A 14174-nucleotide genomic window follows, 5' to 3' on the forward strand; every position below is an offset into this window, starting at 1 on the left:
TTGCAACAACCACATCCCCTCCCACAACAATAGAGGTTGCCACCACAAGCACGGCTTTGACCACAACTACGACAGCAGCTCTCACAACAAACACTGGCACAGAGGCCACAACTACCACCGCTGCTCCCACCTCTACTACAACTGCTCCCACAACATCCACAGTTACAGGAACTACAACCACAGAGTCTTTGACACCATCCACAGCTGCTTCAACAACAGGCAAAGGCACAGAGGCCCCAACTACCACCACTGCTCCAACAACATCCACAGTTGCAGGAACAACAACCACAGAGTCATTGACAACAACCACAGCTGCTTCAACAACAGGCACAGGCACAGAGGCCACAACTACCACCGCTGCTCCAACAACATCCAAAGTTGCAGGAACAACAACCACAGAGTCTTTGACAACAACCACAGCTGCTTCAACAACAGGCACAGGGGCTGCCTCAACTACAGCATCTTATCCTACAACAATGACAGAGGCTACCCCCACAACCACAGCTAATGCCACAACTTTTACAGATTCTCCAACCATAACTGAGGCAATAGCAACAACCACATCCCCTCCCACAACAACAGAGGTTGCCACAAAAAATACTGCTGCCACCACAACATCCCCATCCAGTCCCACAACCACAGAGGCTGCCACCACAACTACGACAGCTGCTCCCGCAACAAGCACAGGCATAGAGGCCCCATTTTCCACCGCAATTACCACAGTTGCAGGAACTACAACCACAGAGTCTTTGACAACAACCACAGCTGCTCCTATAACTGCAGAAGCTGCCACAACAACCATAGCTGCTTGGGAAAAAAACACTACTGCCTTCACAACACCAACAGAGGCTGCCACAATTTCAGCTTTCAGGACTACAACCACACAAGCTTTGCCAAAATCTGAAGCAATTACCACTACCACATCCACTCTCACAACTACAGATGCTGCCATCACAAACACATATGTTCCAACAACAACAGAGGGTGCCACTACATACACTGCTGATGCCACTACTTCCATAGCTGCTTCAACAAGAAATGAGGCACTTATATCAGCCACATCCACTGCCAAATCTATAGAGGCCACCACATTAACCATTGCTTTTCCCACAACTACCACATCTCCTCGCACAATCAGCACAGCTGATGATGCAACAACAACTGAGAGACCTACAGTAATCTCTTTTCTGACAGCAACCACTGCTGTATCAACAACAACTATTGCTGCTCCGACAACAATCTCTGAGGCTACCACAACAGCCCCATCAGCTGCAATAATAATTACAGTTGCTCCTACAGCAAACACAGCTGCAGCCACACAAACCACAGTCATCACCCTAAAAAATGTATCTGCTTCCGCAGCAACATCTACAGCAGTTGTTTCAACAACATATTCTACACCTTCAGTGTCATCTACAATCATGTAAGCAAGATCATTTTATAAAACAAGGTTTCTACTTTCTAACAATGAGCAACTTGTACATACATCATTTATCATGGGACAAGTCACATGAGGTTAACATTTTCATAATTTTAGCCATGTGCCAGGATGTAACGTCGTGGAGAGACATGTGAGAAATCCTCTAGATAAGAAGAACGGTTCACAATAGGGGTTTGCAGATCTTGAAATACAGATCTCCATGATCGTACCTGTGATTCACACGTTATAGTCGTAATCTAATATACGCATGATCGGAAAAACCTGGAATTTAGTTTTAAGTAGAAAGTAGAAGTAGTAGTAGAAAGTGTTGCCATCACAAGATCTGAACCCCAGTCGCCCACATGAGAGGCTGTGTTTTTAACCACTGTGTTGTTAACCCCACAGAAGATGAACATTTGCCAAGTGTCAGGGAGTTTTTCCTAGCCACTGAAATTCAACACTACTGTTGTTTGCTCCTTGGGGTTTAAGGCCGGGTGTCTCTGTAAAGCACTTTGTGACAACTGCTGTTTTAAAAAGGGCTTTATAAATACATTTAATTGATTGATTGATTGATGGTCAGTATAGCCTCTTGTCTATACTGACACCAAGCATCTGTATATCCTGAACAAATCCTATTTTGCCGCTGGTCGTTTTAATAGCTAATTGGCCATTCTTGAATGACATTGATACAGTTAAACTGACTAACGTTTCTTACTAAGTTTACCTCCACCAGAAATAGCATCTATGTATGCCGTTTGCCACTGGCCGTTTTAACAGTGAATTACCCAGTAATAAGCTTTATCGGTATCTCCAAACTTACTGGAATAGTCACAAGATTTTAGCAATTGCTAGTGAGTCTCCCAAAGCTATTTCATTTCATGGCATAAAAACATATTTTTTTCATTCATGGCAAAACAACACACTTTTTTCTTTCATTCTTGAATTACATTTATAACTATAGCAACTATCAATAAAGGCGACGATAACTAACTTTTTCATAAAGTGAAAAAATGAGAGAATCGTGGAATCTACCAGAAATAATAAAACAATGGTGTTGCTCTCAAAAGATTCAAACTTAGGTCTTCAACATAAGAGGTACGGTCTTTAACCACTACACCACAACATTACACATTCCAACTGTCGCTAGACTGTTTTATTTCAGGCTTAGTATAATGTAGATACTAACGGTTTTAGCCAGTTAGTATCTACATTATGTGGGTGACAAACAGAGAGACTAAAGGTTTGTAATTGGATTATTAAAAAAAAAAAAAAAACATGAATGTTAGTGTAGTAAGAACAAAGAAATACACAAAACCAGCACACATTTTCTGATGCATAATATGTATTTGTATATAATAATAAGCAGAAATTTGTATACAATAAAAGGGTATATTCCCTACTCCAAATGATAGGCAATTAAGGACTTTGGGCTAGGCAATGTTGACACATTGTTCAATGACAAGACGTGTCTATGTACCTGTGCCATTAACAATTCTGTATGTATATATTTTCACTTTCTATCAGATCGGGCACAGTGTTGGTTTTGGTTAGACTCACGTTCCAAGTCAACACATCCGTCCCCACTGCGGAAGAAGTCCTTGGGGCTGTTAAAAACCACCTTTCCAATCAATTCCTCCCACAAACCTACTTGGACAATGCTAATTATATCAGTGAGTTGAACAAATTAGTCTTATAACTCATTACTTCTCGAATGTGTCTTTCGCTACAGAATTCAGTGTTGAAACTCCTATATTGTAGTACTGAACTGTGTTTGCAGCTAATGCTCCATAACCTTTTTGTTTACAGCACTTGCAAACACCTCATTTGCCATTGAACTTGCATTCCAAATTACCAATGTAACCTTGGAGGAGACAATGAGCCCAAATGGTGCACTTACCTTCACCAGTGAGACTTACAACCAGATACAGGATTCAATTGACAGCCTAGTAAGTTACTATCATATTATTAGGAAAGTTTCACTGTAATCTGTAATTGCATGCTATAAAAACACTAAGCACAAATTTGAATTCTATAAACATCCATGTCATGATATTAAGTGAGAACTTGATGTAATGTCTCCTTTTAGCTCTATAAAATTGTCAGTAAACCAGAGGGAAAACAATTTGACCTTCCCAACGCCACGTTCACGTGAGTACATTCCAACAATCGTATGATCAAAAAGGTTCTAAATGGGCTTTAGATTGCCTAGCAGTTAGAGCATCTCACCACTTACCAGAATATTGTTCTGTTGAAAGCCCTACAACATATTATTGAAATCCCTTTCAATAAGCTTTTTAAATATCCCCTTTCATTGTTACCTCAAGGAACAAAATGAACAGGACACTGGTCATGCAAGTATCACTGTGGTTGGTTTATAGACCTTACGTATCTGCTGAATGGCCATTGACAGAGATAGGTTCTTCCAATAAACCTTTCCAAGACCTTTTGGGGTTCATTTCCAAATTGCCACCTCCAAATTGTTATGATGACTATGATGAAGAGGATCCTTCTTCTTATTAGTAGTATTATTCACACTTAGTTCAGCAAAGATCTAAAAGATATTTTGTTTCCAATTCAAAAGGTTTACTTGAGCAGTTAGATTCCTCCATTAATCACTGCTGTATAAAGAGGTTCCTCGCATGGCACCTCCTTTAATGAATTTATTAGGTGCATTTGTCATTGCCGAAAGCCCTCAAATTTTTCGAGAACCATTTTTGAGTCTACAACTCTACACCCTCCGAAAACCACACTGCTTTCTCAACTGCAATCTTAGAATTCATGGAGATCATGAAAGCAAAGCTTTCTTTACGGCTAGAAAATATACAAGGACCACGTTCCATAAGTTCCAGTTTGTGGATCAGTACTAATATATTCCTTTAAATATCTACAATAAATAAATTGAAGGAGAATTTAAATGACCATGTCTGGTTTATAAAAATCAACAGTACAATTTTAACATTCTAACCCATTCTTTCTTAATAGTGTTGTCAGCAATCAAATCAATGCAGGTGTGGTGTATGCATACAACAGCGCTGACATCAACCTTCCTAGTGCCTTTTTAGAGGATGTTCTACAAGTGTCAGGTATGCTGATTTTGATGTCATTTTTGGGGTTTTGCTGTGTTTTTTGATGACACTGAGCCTTTAAAGCACATGTATTAACAGACTGACAGTGCCAGACTTTGGGCAAATGTGCATTCATCAATCTTGGAAGTAAACCATCTGGCTCAAAAGACCAACATATCAACTTGTACAATGCTCAGTCTTGAAAACAATGTCAAATGCAGGGCTGTCCAAATAATTGGAGTTATTCAAACGTCTTTCTTTTATTATACTCTATAATCCAATATTCCCAACACCTACAGAAGGCCCTGCATCACACCTTCATAAGAATGGCTTTTACTTTTCATTCTAGGTCTGGTGATGAGCACCACTGCCCCAACAACCACAGCTGCTGCCACAACAGCCACATCTACAGCGATGTCTACAACCAAGTACGCAGAAACATTTCAAATCATTTGTTGTTGCTGCTTTATGCAAACCCAAACTTCTATAAGCATCACAAATCCTCCATATGCAATCCATAAACAGCCATGTTTTAATCCTGTCATGCCAATGCCTCACTAAATAATTTGAACAAATTGTGGGCATGTGTAAATATGCATTGTGAATGAAAACGTTTCTAATTGAATTGACACATTTTTCAATGACAAGACGTGTCTATGTGCTTGTGCCATTAACAATTTTGTATGTATATATATATTTTCACTTTCTATCAGATCGGGCACAGTGTTGGTTTTGGTTAGACTCACGTTCCAAGTCAACACATCCATCCCCACTGCGGAAGAAGTCCTTGGGGCTGTTAAAAACCACCTTTCCAATCAGCTCCTCCCACAAACCTACTTCGACAATGCAACTTATATCAGTGAGTTGAACAAATGAGCCTTATAACTCATTACTTCTTGAATGTGTCTTTCGCTACACACTTCAGTGTTGAAACACCTATATTGTAGCACTGAATTGTTTTTGCAGCTAATGCTCCATAACCTTTTTGTTTACAGCACTTGCAAACACCTCATTTGCCATTGAACTTGCATTCCAAATTACCAATGTAACCTTGGAGGAGACAATGAGCCCAAATGGTGCACTTACCTTCACCAGTGAGACTTACAACCAGATACAGGATTCAATTGACAGCCTAGTAAGTTACTATCATATTATTAGGAAAGTTTCACTGTAATCTGTAATTGCATGCTATAAAAACACTAAGCACAAATTTGAATTCTATAAACATCCATGTCATGATATTAAGTGAGAACTTGATGTAATGTCTCCTTTTAGCTCTATAAAATTGTCAGTAAACCAGAGGGAAAACAATTTGACCTTCCCAACGCCACGTTCACGTGAGTACATTCCAACAATCGTATGATCAAAAAGGTTCTAAATGGGCTTTAGATTGCCTAGCAGTTAGAGCATCTCACCACTTACCAGAATATTGTTCTGTTGAAAGCCCTACAACATATTATTGAAATCCCTTTCAATAAGCTTTTTAAATATCCCCTTTCATTGTTACCTCAAGGAACAAAATGAACAGGACACTGGTCATGCTAGTATCACTGTGGTTGGTTTATAGACCTTACGTATCTGCTGAATGGCCATTGACAGAGATAGGTTCTTCCAATAAACCTTTCCAAGACCTTTTGGGGTTCATTTCCAAATTGCCACCTCCAAATTGTTATGATGACTATGATGAAGAGGATCCTTCTTCTTATTAGTAGTATTATTCACACTTAGTTCAGCAAAGATCTAAAAGATATTTTGTTTCCAATTCAAAAGGTTTACTTGAGCAGTTAGATTCCTCCATTAATCACTGCTGTATAAAGAGGTTCCTCGCATGGCACCTCCTTTAATGAATTTATTAGGTGCATTTGTCATTGCCGAAAGCCCTCAAATTTTTCGAGAACCATTTTTGAGTCTACAACTCTACACCCTCCGAAAACCACACTGCTTTCTCAACTGCAATCTTAGAATTCATGGAGATCATGAAAGCAAAGCTTTCTTTACGGCTAGAAAATATACAAGGACCACGTTCCATAAGTTCCAGTTTGTGGATCAGTACTAATATATTCCTTTAAATATCTACAATAAATAAATTGAAGGAGAATTTAAATGACCATGTCTGGTTTATAAAAATCAACAGTACAATTTTAACATTCTAACCCATTCTTTCTTAATAGTGTTGTCAGCAATCAAATCAATGCAGGTGTGGTGTATGCATACAACAGCGCTGACATCAACCTTCCTAGTGCCTTTTTAGAGGATGTTCTACAAGTGTCAGGTATGCTGATTTTGATGTCATTTTTGGGGTTTTGCTGTGTTTTTTGATGACACTGAGCCTTTAAAGCACATGTATTAACAGACTGACAGTGCCAGACTTTGGGCAAATGTGCATTCATCAATCTTGGAAGTAAACCATCTGGCTCAAAAGACCAACATATCAACTTGTACAATGCTCAGTCTTGAAAACAATGTCAAATGCAGGGCTGTCCAAATAATTGGAGTTATTCAAACGTCTTTCTTTTATTATACTCTATAATCCAATATTCCCAACACCTACAGAAGGCCCTGCATCACACCTTCATAAGAATGGCTTTTACTTTTCATTCTAGGTCTGGTGATGAGCACCACTGCCCCAACAACCACAGCTGCTGCCACAACAGCCACATCTACAGCGATGTCTACAACCAAGTACGCAGAAACATTTCAAATCATTTGTTGTTGCTGCTTTATGCAAACCCAAACTTCTATAAGCATCACAAATCCTCCATATGCAATCCATAAACAGCCATGTTTTAATCCTGTCATGCCAATGCCTCACTAAATAATTTGAACAAATTGTGGGCATGTGTAAATATGCATTGTGAATGAAAACGTTTCTAATTGAATTGACACATTTTTCAATGACAAGACGTGTCTATGTGCTTGTGCCATTAACAATTTTGTATGTATATATATATTTTCACTTTCTATCAGATCGGGCACAGTGTTGGTTTTGGTTAGACTCACGTTCCAAGTCAACACATCCATCCCCACTGCGGAAGAAGTCCTTGGGGCTGTTAAAAACCACCTTTCCAATCAGCTCCTCCCACAAACCTACTTCGACAATGCAACTTATATCAGTGAGTTGAACAAATGAGCCTTATAACTCATTACTTCTTGAATGTGTCTTTCGCTACACACTTCAGTGTTGAAACACCTATATTGTAGCACTGAATTGTTTTTGCAGCTAATGCTCCATAACCTTTTTGTTTACAGCACTTGCAAACACCTCATTTGCCATTGAACTTGCATTCCAAATTACCAATGTAACCTTGGTGGAGACAATGAGCCCAAATGGTGCACTTACCTTCACCAGTGAGACTTACAACCAGATACAGGATTCAATTGACAGCCTAGTAAGTTACTATCATATTATTAGGAAAGTTTCACTGTAATCTGTAATTGCATGCTATAAAAACACTAAGCACAAATTTGAATTCTATAAACATCCATGTCATGATATTAAGTGAGAACTTGATGTAATGTCTCCTTTTAGCTCTATAAAATTGTCAGTAAACCAGAGGGAAAACAATTTGACCTTCCCAACGCCACGTTCACGTGAGTACATTCCAACAATCGTATGATCAAAAAGGTTCTAAATGGGCTTTAGATTGCCTAGCAGTTAGAGCATCTCACCACTTACCAGAATATTGTTCTGTTGAAAGCCCTACAACATATTATTGAAATCCCTTTCAATAAGCTTTTTAAATATCCCCTTTCATTGTTACCTCAAGGAACAAAATGAACAGGACACTGGTCATGCTAGTATCACTGTGGTTGGTTTATAGACCTTACGTATCTGCTGAATGGCCATTGACAGAGATAGGTTCTTCCAATAAACCTTTCCAAGACCTTTTGGGGTTCATTTCCAAATTGCCACCTCCAAATTGTTATGATGACTATGATGAAGAGGATCCTTCTTCTTATTAGTAGTATTATTCACACTTAGTTCAGCAAAGATCTAAAAGATATTTTGTTTCCAATTCAAAAGGTTTACTTGAGCAGTTAGATTCCTCCATTAATCACTGCTGTATAAAGAGGTTCCTCGCATGGCACCTCCTTTAATGAATTTATTAGGTGCATTTGTCATTGCCGAAAGCCCTCAAATTTTTCGAGAACCATTTTTGAGTCTACAACTCTACACCCTCCGAAAACCACACTGCTTTCTCAACTGCAATCTTAGAATTCATGGAGATCATGAAAGCAAAGCTTTCTTTACGGCTAGAAAATATACAAGGACCACGTTCCATAAGTTCCAGTTTGTGGATCAGTACTAATATATTCCTTTAAATATCTACAATAAATAAATTGAAGGAGAATTTAAATGACCATGTCTGGTTTATAAAAATCAACAGTACAATTTTAACATTCTAACCCATTCTTTCTTAATAGTGTTGTCAGCAATCAAATCAATGCAGGTGTGGTGTATGCATACAACAGCGCTGACATCAACCTTCCTAGTGCCTTTTTAGAGGATGTTCTACAAGTGTCAGGTATGCTGATTTTGATGTCATTTTTGGGGTTTTGCTGTGTTTTTTGATGACACTGAGCCTTTAAAGCACATGTATTAACAGACTGACAGTGCCAGACTTTGGGCAAATGTGCATTCATCAATCTTGGAAGTAAACCATCTGGCTCAAAAGACCAACATATCAACTTGTACAATGCTCAGTCTTGAAAACAATGTCAAATGCAGGGCTGTCCAAATAATTGGAGTTATTCAAACGTCTTTCTTTTATTATACTCTATAATCCAATATTCCCAACACCTACAGAAGGCCCTGCATCACACCTTCATAAGAATGGCTTTTACTTTTCATTCTAGGTCTGGTGATGAGCACCACTGCCCCAACAACCACAGCTGCTGCCACAACAGCCACATCTACAGCGATGTCTACAACCAAGTACGCAGAAACATTTCAAATCATTTGTTGTTGCTGCTTTATGCAAACCCAAACTTCTATAAGCATCACAAATCCTCCATATGCAATCCATAAACAGCCATGTTTTAATCCTGTCATGCCAATGCCTCACTAAATAATTTGAACAAATTGTGGGCATGTGTAAATATGCATTGTGAATGAAAACGTTTCTAATTGAATTGACACATTTTTCAATGACAAGACGTGTCTATGTGCTTGTGCCATTAACAATTTTGTATGTATATATATATTTTCACTTTCTATCAGATCGGGCACAGTGTTGGTTTTGGTTAGACTCACGTTCCAAGTCAACACATCCATCCCCACTGCGGAAGAAGTCCTTGGGGCTGTTAAAAACCACCTTTCCAATCAGCTCCTCCCACAAACCTACTTCGACAATGCAACTTATATCAGTGAGTTGAACAAATGAGCCTTATAACTCATTACTTCTTGAATGTGTCTTTCGCTACACACTTCAGTGTTGAAACACCTATATTGTAGCACTGAATTGTTTTTGCAGCTAATGCTCCATAACCTTTTTGTTTACAGCACTTGCAAACACCTCATTTGCCATTGAACTTGCATTCCAAATTACCAATGTAACCTTGGAGGAGACAATGAGCCCAAATGGTGCACTTACCTTCACCAGTGAGACTTACAACCAGATACAGGATTCAATTGACAGCCTAGTAAGTTACTATCATATTATTAGGAAAGTTTCACTGTAATCTGTAATTGCATGCTATAAAAACACTAAGCACAAATTTGAATTCTATAAACATCCATGTCATGATATTAAGTGAGAACTTGATGTAATGTCTCCTTTTAGCTCTATAAAATTGTCAGTAAACCAGAGGGAAAACAATTTGACCTTCCCAACGCCACGTTCACGTGAGTACATTCCAACAATCGTATGATCAAAAAGGTTCTAAATGGGCTTTAGATTGCCTAGCAGTTAGAGCATCTCACCACTTACCAGAATATTGTTCTGTTGAAAGCCCTACAACATATTATTGAAATCCCTTTCAATAAGCTTTTTAAATATCCCCTTTCATTGTTACCTCAAGGAACAAAATGAACAGGACACTGGTCATGCTAGTATCACTGTGGTTGGTTTATAGACCTTACGTATCTGCTGAATGGCCATTGACAGAGATAGGTTCTTCCAATAAACCTTTCCAAGACCTTTTGGGGTTCATTTCCAAATTGCCACCTCCAAATTGTTATGATGACTATGATGAAGAGGATCCTTCTTCTTATTAGTAGTATTATTCACACTTAGTTCAGCAAAGATCTAAAAGATATTTTGTTTCCAATTCAAAAGGTTTACTTGAGCAGTTAGATTCCTCCATTAATCACTGCTGTATAAAGAGGTTCCTCGCATGGCACCTCCTTTAATGAATTTATTAGGTGCATTTGTCATTGCCGAAAGCCCTCAAATTTTTCGAGAACCATTTTTGAGTCTACAACTCTACACCCTCCGAAAACCACACTGCTTTCTCAACTGCAATCTTAGAATTCATGGAGATCATGAAAGCAAAGCTTTCTTTACGGCTAGAAAATATACAAGGACCACGTTCCATAAGTTCCAGTTTGTGGATCAGTACTAATATATTCCTTTAAATATCTACAATAAATAAATTGAAGGAGAATTTAAATGACCATGTCTGGTTTATAAAAATCAACAGTACAATTTTAACATTCTAACCCATTCTTTCTTAATAGTGTTGTCAGCAATCAAATCAATGCAGGTGTGGTGTATGCATACAACAGCGCTGACATCAACCTTCCTAGTGCCTTTTTAGAGGATGTTCTACAAGTGTCAGGTATGCTGATTTTGATGTCATTTTTGGGGTTTTGCTGTGTTTTTTGATGACACTGAGCCTTTAAAGCACATGTATTAACAGACTGACAGTGCCAGACTTTGGGCAAATGTGCATTCATCAATCTTGGAAGTAAACCATCTGGCTCAAAAGACCAACATATCAACTTGTACAATGCTCAGTCTTGAAAACAATGTCAAATGCAGGGCTGTCCAAATAATTGGAGTTATTCAAACGTCTTTCTTTTATTATACTCTATAATCCAATATTCCCAACACCTACAGAAGGCCCTGCATCACACCTTCATAAGAATGGCTTTTACTTTTCATTCTAGGTCTGGTGATGAGCACCACTGCCCCAACAACCACAGCTGCTGCCACAACAGCCACATCTACAGCGATGTCTACAACCAAGTATGCAGAAACATTTCAAATCATTTGTTGTTGCTGCTTTATGCAAACCCAAACTTCTATAAGCATCACAAATCCTCCATATGCAATCCATAAACAGCCATGTTTTAATCCTGTCATGCCAATGCCTCACAAAATAATTTGAACAAATTGTGGGCATGTGTAAATATGCATTGTGAATGAAAACGTTTCTAATTGAATTGACACATTTTTCAATGACAAGACGTGTCTATGTGCTTGTGCCATTAACAATTTTGTATGTATATATATATTTTCACTTTCTATCAGATCGGGCACAGTGTTGGTTTTGGTTAGACTCACGTTCCAAGTCAACACATCCATCCCCACTGCGGAAGAAGTCCTTGGGTCTGTTAAAAACCACCTTTCCAATCAGCTCCTCCCACAAACCTACTTCGACAATGCAACTTATATCAGTGAGTTGAACAAATGAGCCTTATAACTCATTACTTCTTGAATGTGTCTTTCGCTACACACTTCAGTGTTGAAACACCTATATTGTAGCACTGAATTGTTTTTGCAGCTAATGCTCCATAACCTTTTTGTTTACAGCACTTGCAAACACCTCATTTGCCATTGAACTTGCATTCCAAATTACCAATGTAACCTTGGAGGAGACAATGAGCCCAAATGGTGCACTTACCTTCACCAGTGAGACTTACAACCAGATACAGGATTCAATTGACAGCCTAGTAAGTTACTATCATATTATTAGGAAAGTTTCACTGTAATCTGTAATTGCATGCTATAAAAACACTAAGCACAAATTTGAATTCTATAAACATCCATGTCATGATATTAAGTGAGAACTTGATGTAATGTCTCCTTTTAGCTCTATAAAATTGTCAGTAAACCAGAGGGAAAACAATTTGACCTTCCCAACGCCACGTTCACGTGAGTACATTCCAACAATCGTATGATCAAAAAGGTTCTAAATGGGCTTTAGATTGCCTAGCAGTTAGAGCATCTCACCACTTACCAGAATATTGTTCTGTTGAAAGCCCTACAACATATTATTGAAATCCCTTTCAATAAGCTTTTTAAATATCCCCTTTCATTGTTACCTCAAGGAACAAAATGAACAGGACACTGGTCATGCTAGTATCACTGTGGTTGGTTTATAGACCTTACGTATCTGCTGAATGGCCATTGACAGAGATAGGTTCTTCCAATAAACCTTTCCAAGACCTTTTGGGGTTCATTTCCAAATTGCCACCTCCAAATTGTTATGATGACTATGATGAAGAGGATCCTTCTTCTTATTAGTAGTATTATTCACACTTAGTTCAGCAAAGATCTAAAAGATATTTTGTTTCCAATTCAAAAGGTTTACTTGAGCAGTTAGATTCCTCCATTAATCACTGCTGTATAAAGAGGTTCCTCGCATGGCACCTCCTTTAATGAATTTATTAGGTGCATTTGTCATTGCCGAAAGCCCTCAAATTTTTCGAGAACCATTTTTGAGTCTACAACTCTACACCCTCCGAAAACCACACTGCTTTCTCAACTGCAATCTTAGAATTCATGGAGATCATGAAAGCAAAGCTTTCTTTACGGCTAGAAAATATACAAGGACCACGTTCCATAAGTTCCAGTTTGTGGATCAGTACTAATATATTCCTTTAAATATCTACAATAAATAAATTGAAGGAGAATTTAAATGACCATGTCTGGTTTATAAAAATCAACAGTACAATTTTAACATTCTAACCCATTCTTTCTTAATAGTGTTGTCAGCAATCAAATCAATGCAGGTGTGGTGTATGCATACAACAGCGCTGACATCAACCTTCCTAGTGCCTTTTTAGAGGATGTTCTACAAGTGTCAGGTATGCTGATTTTGATGTCATTTTTGGGGTTTTGCTGTGTTTTTTGATGACACTGAGCCTTTAAAGCACATGTATTAACAGACTGACAGTGCCAGACTTTGGGCAAATGTGCATTCATCAATCTTGGAAGTAAACCATCTGGCTCAAAAGACCAACATATCAACTTGTACAATGCTCAGTCTTGAAAACAATGTCAAATGCAGGGCTGTCCAAATAATTGGAGTTATTCAAACGTCTTTCTTTTATTATACTCTATAATCCAATATTCCCAACACCTACAGAAGGCCCTGCATCACACCTTCATAAGAATGGCTTTTACTTTTCATTCTAGGTCTGGTGATGAGCACCACTGCCCCAACAACCACAGCTGCTGCCACAACAGCCACATCTACAGCGATGTCTACAACCAAGTACGCAGAAACATTTCAAATCATTTGTTGTTGCTGCTTTATGCAAACCCAAACTTCTATAAGCATCACAAATCCTCCATATGCAATCCATAAACAGCCATGTTTTAATCCTGTCATGCCAATGCCTCACTAAATAATTTGAACAAATTGTGGGCATGTGTAAATATGCATTGTGAATGAAAACGTTTCTAATTGAATTGACACATTTTTCAATGACAAGACGTGTCTATGTGCTTGTGCCATTA

General features: G+C 38.4%; 1 protein-coding gene across 1 annotated transcript in view; it reads left to right on the forward strand.

The window, feature by feature from the left end:
* The first annotated feature begins 369 nt into the window (after positions 1–369).
* Positions 370–14174, forward strand: part of LOC114839770 (mucin-3A-like) — a 30585-nt gene continuing 16780 nt past the window's right edge. The window contains exons 1-26 of the mRNA XM_034293981.1: positions 370–1423; positions 2945–3090; positions 3227–3366; positions 3507–3568; positions 4403–4503; positions 4835–4913; positions 5199–5344; positions 5481–5620; positions 5761–5822; positions 6657–6757; positions 7089–7167; positions 7453–7598; positions 7735–7874; positions 8015–8076; positions 8911–9011; positions 9343–9421; positions 9707–9852; positions 9989–10128; positions 10269–10330; positions 11165–11265; positions 11597–11675; positions 11961–12106; positions 12243–12382; positions 12523–12584; positions 13419–13519; positions 13851–13929. Of these exons, the coding sequence (XP_034149872.1) occupies positions 477–1423; positions 2945–3090; positions 3227–3366; positions 3507–3568; positions 4403–4503; positions 4835–4913; positions 5199–5344; positions 5481–5620; positions 5761–5822; positions 6657–6757; positions 7089–7167; positions 7453–7598; positions 7735–7874; positions 8015–8076; positions 8911–9011; positions 9343–9421; positions 9707–9852; positions 9989–10128; positions 10269–10330; positions 11165–11265; positions 11597–11675; positions 11961–12106; positions 12243–12382; positions 12523–12584; positions 13419–13519; positions 13851–13929 (3587 nt within the window). The 5' untranslated portion in view covers positions 370–476. The remainder of the gene's footprint in view (positions 1424–2944; positions 3091–3226; positions 3367–3506; positions 3569–4402; positions 4504–4834; positions 4914–5198; positions 5345–5480; positions 5621–5760; positions 5823–6656; positions 6758–7088; positions 7168–7452; positions 7599–7734; positions 7875–8014; positions 8077–8910; positions 9012–9342; positions 9422–9706; positions 9853–9988; positions 10129–10268; positions 10331–11164; positions 11266–11596; positions 11676–11960; positions 12107–12242; positions 12383–12522; positions 12585–13418; positions 13520–13850; positions 13930–14174) is intronic.

The sequence above is a fragment of the Esox lucius genome, chromosome 9 (assembly GCF_011004845.1).
Source record: "Esox lucius isolate fEsoLuc1 chromosome 9, fEsoLuc1.pri, whole genome shotgun sequence".
NCBI classification, from domain to species: Eukaryota; Metazoa; Chordata; class Actinopteri; order Esociformes; family Esocidae; genus Esox; species Esox lucius.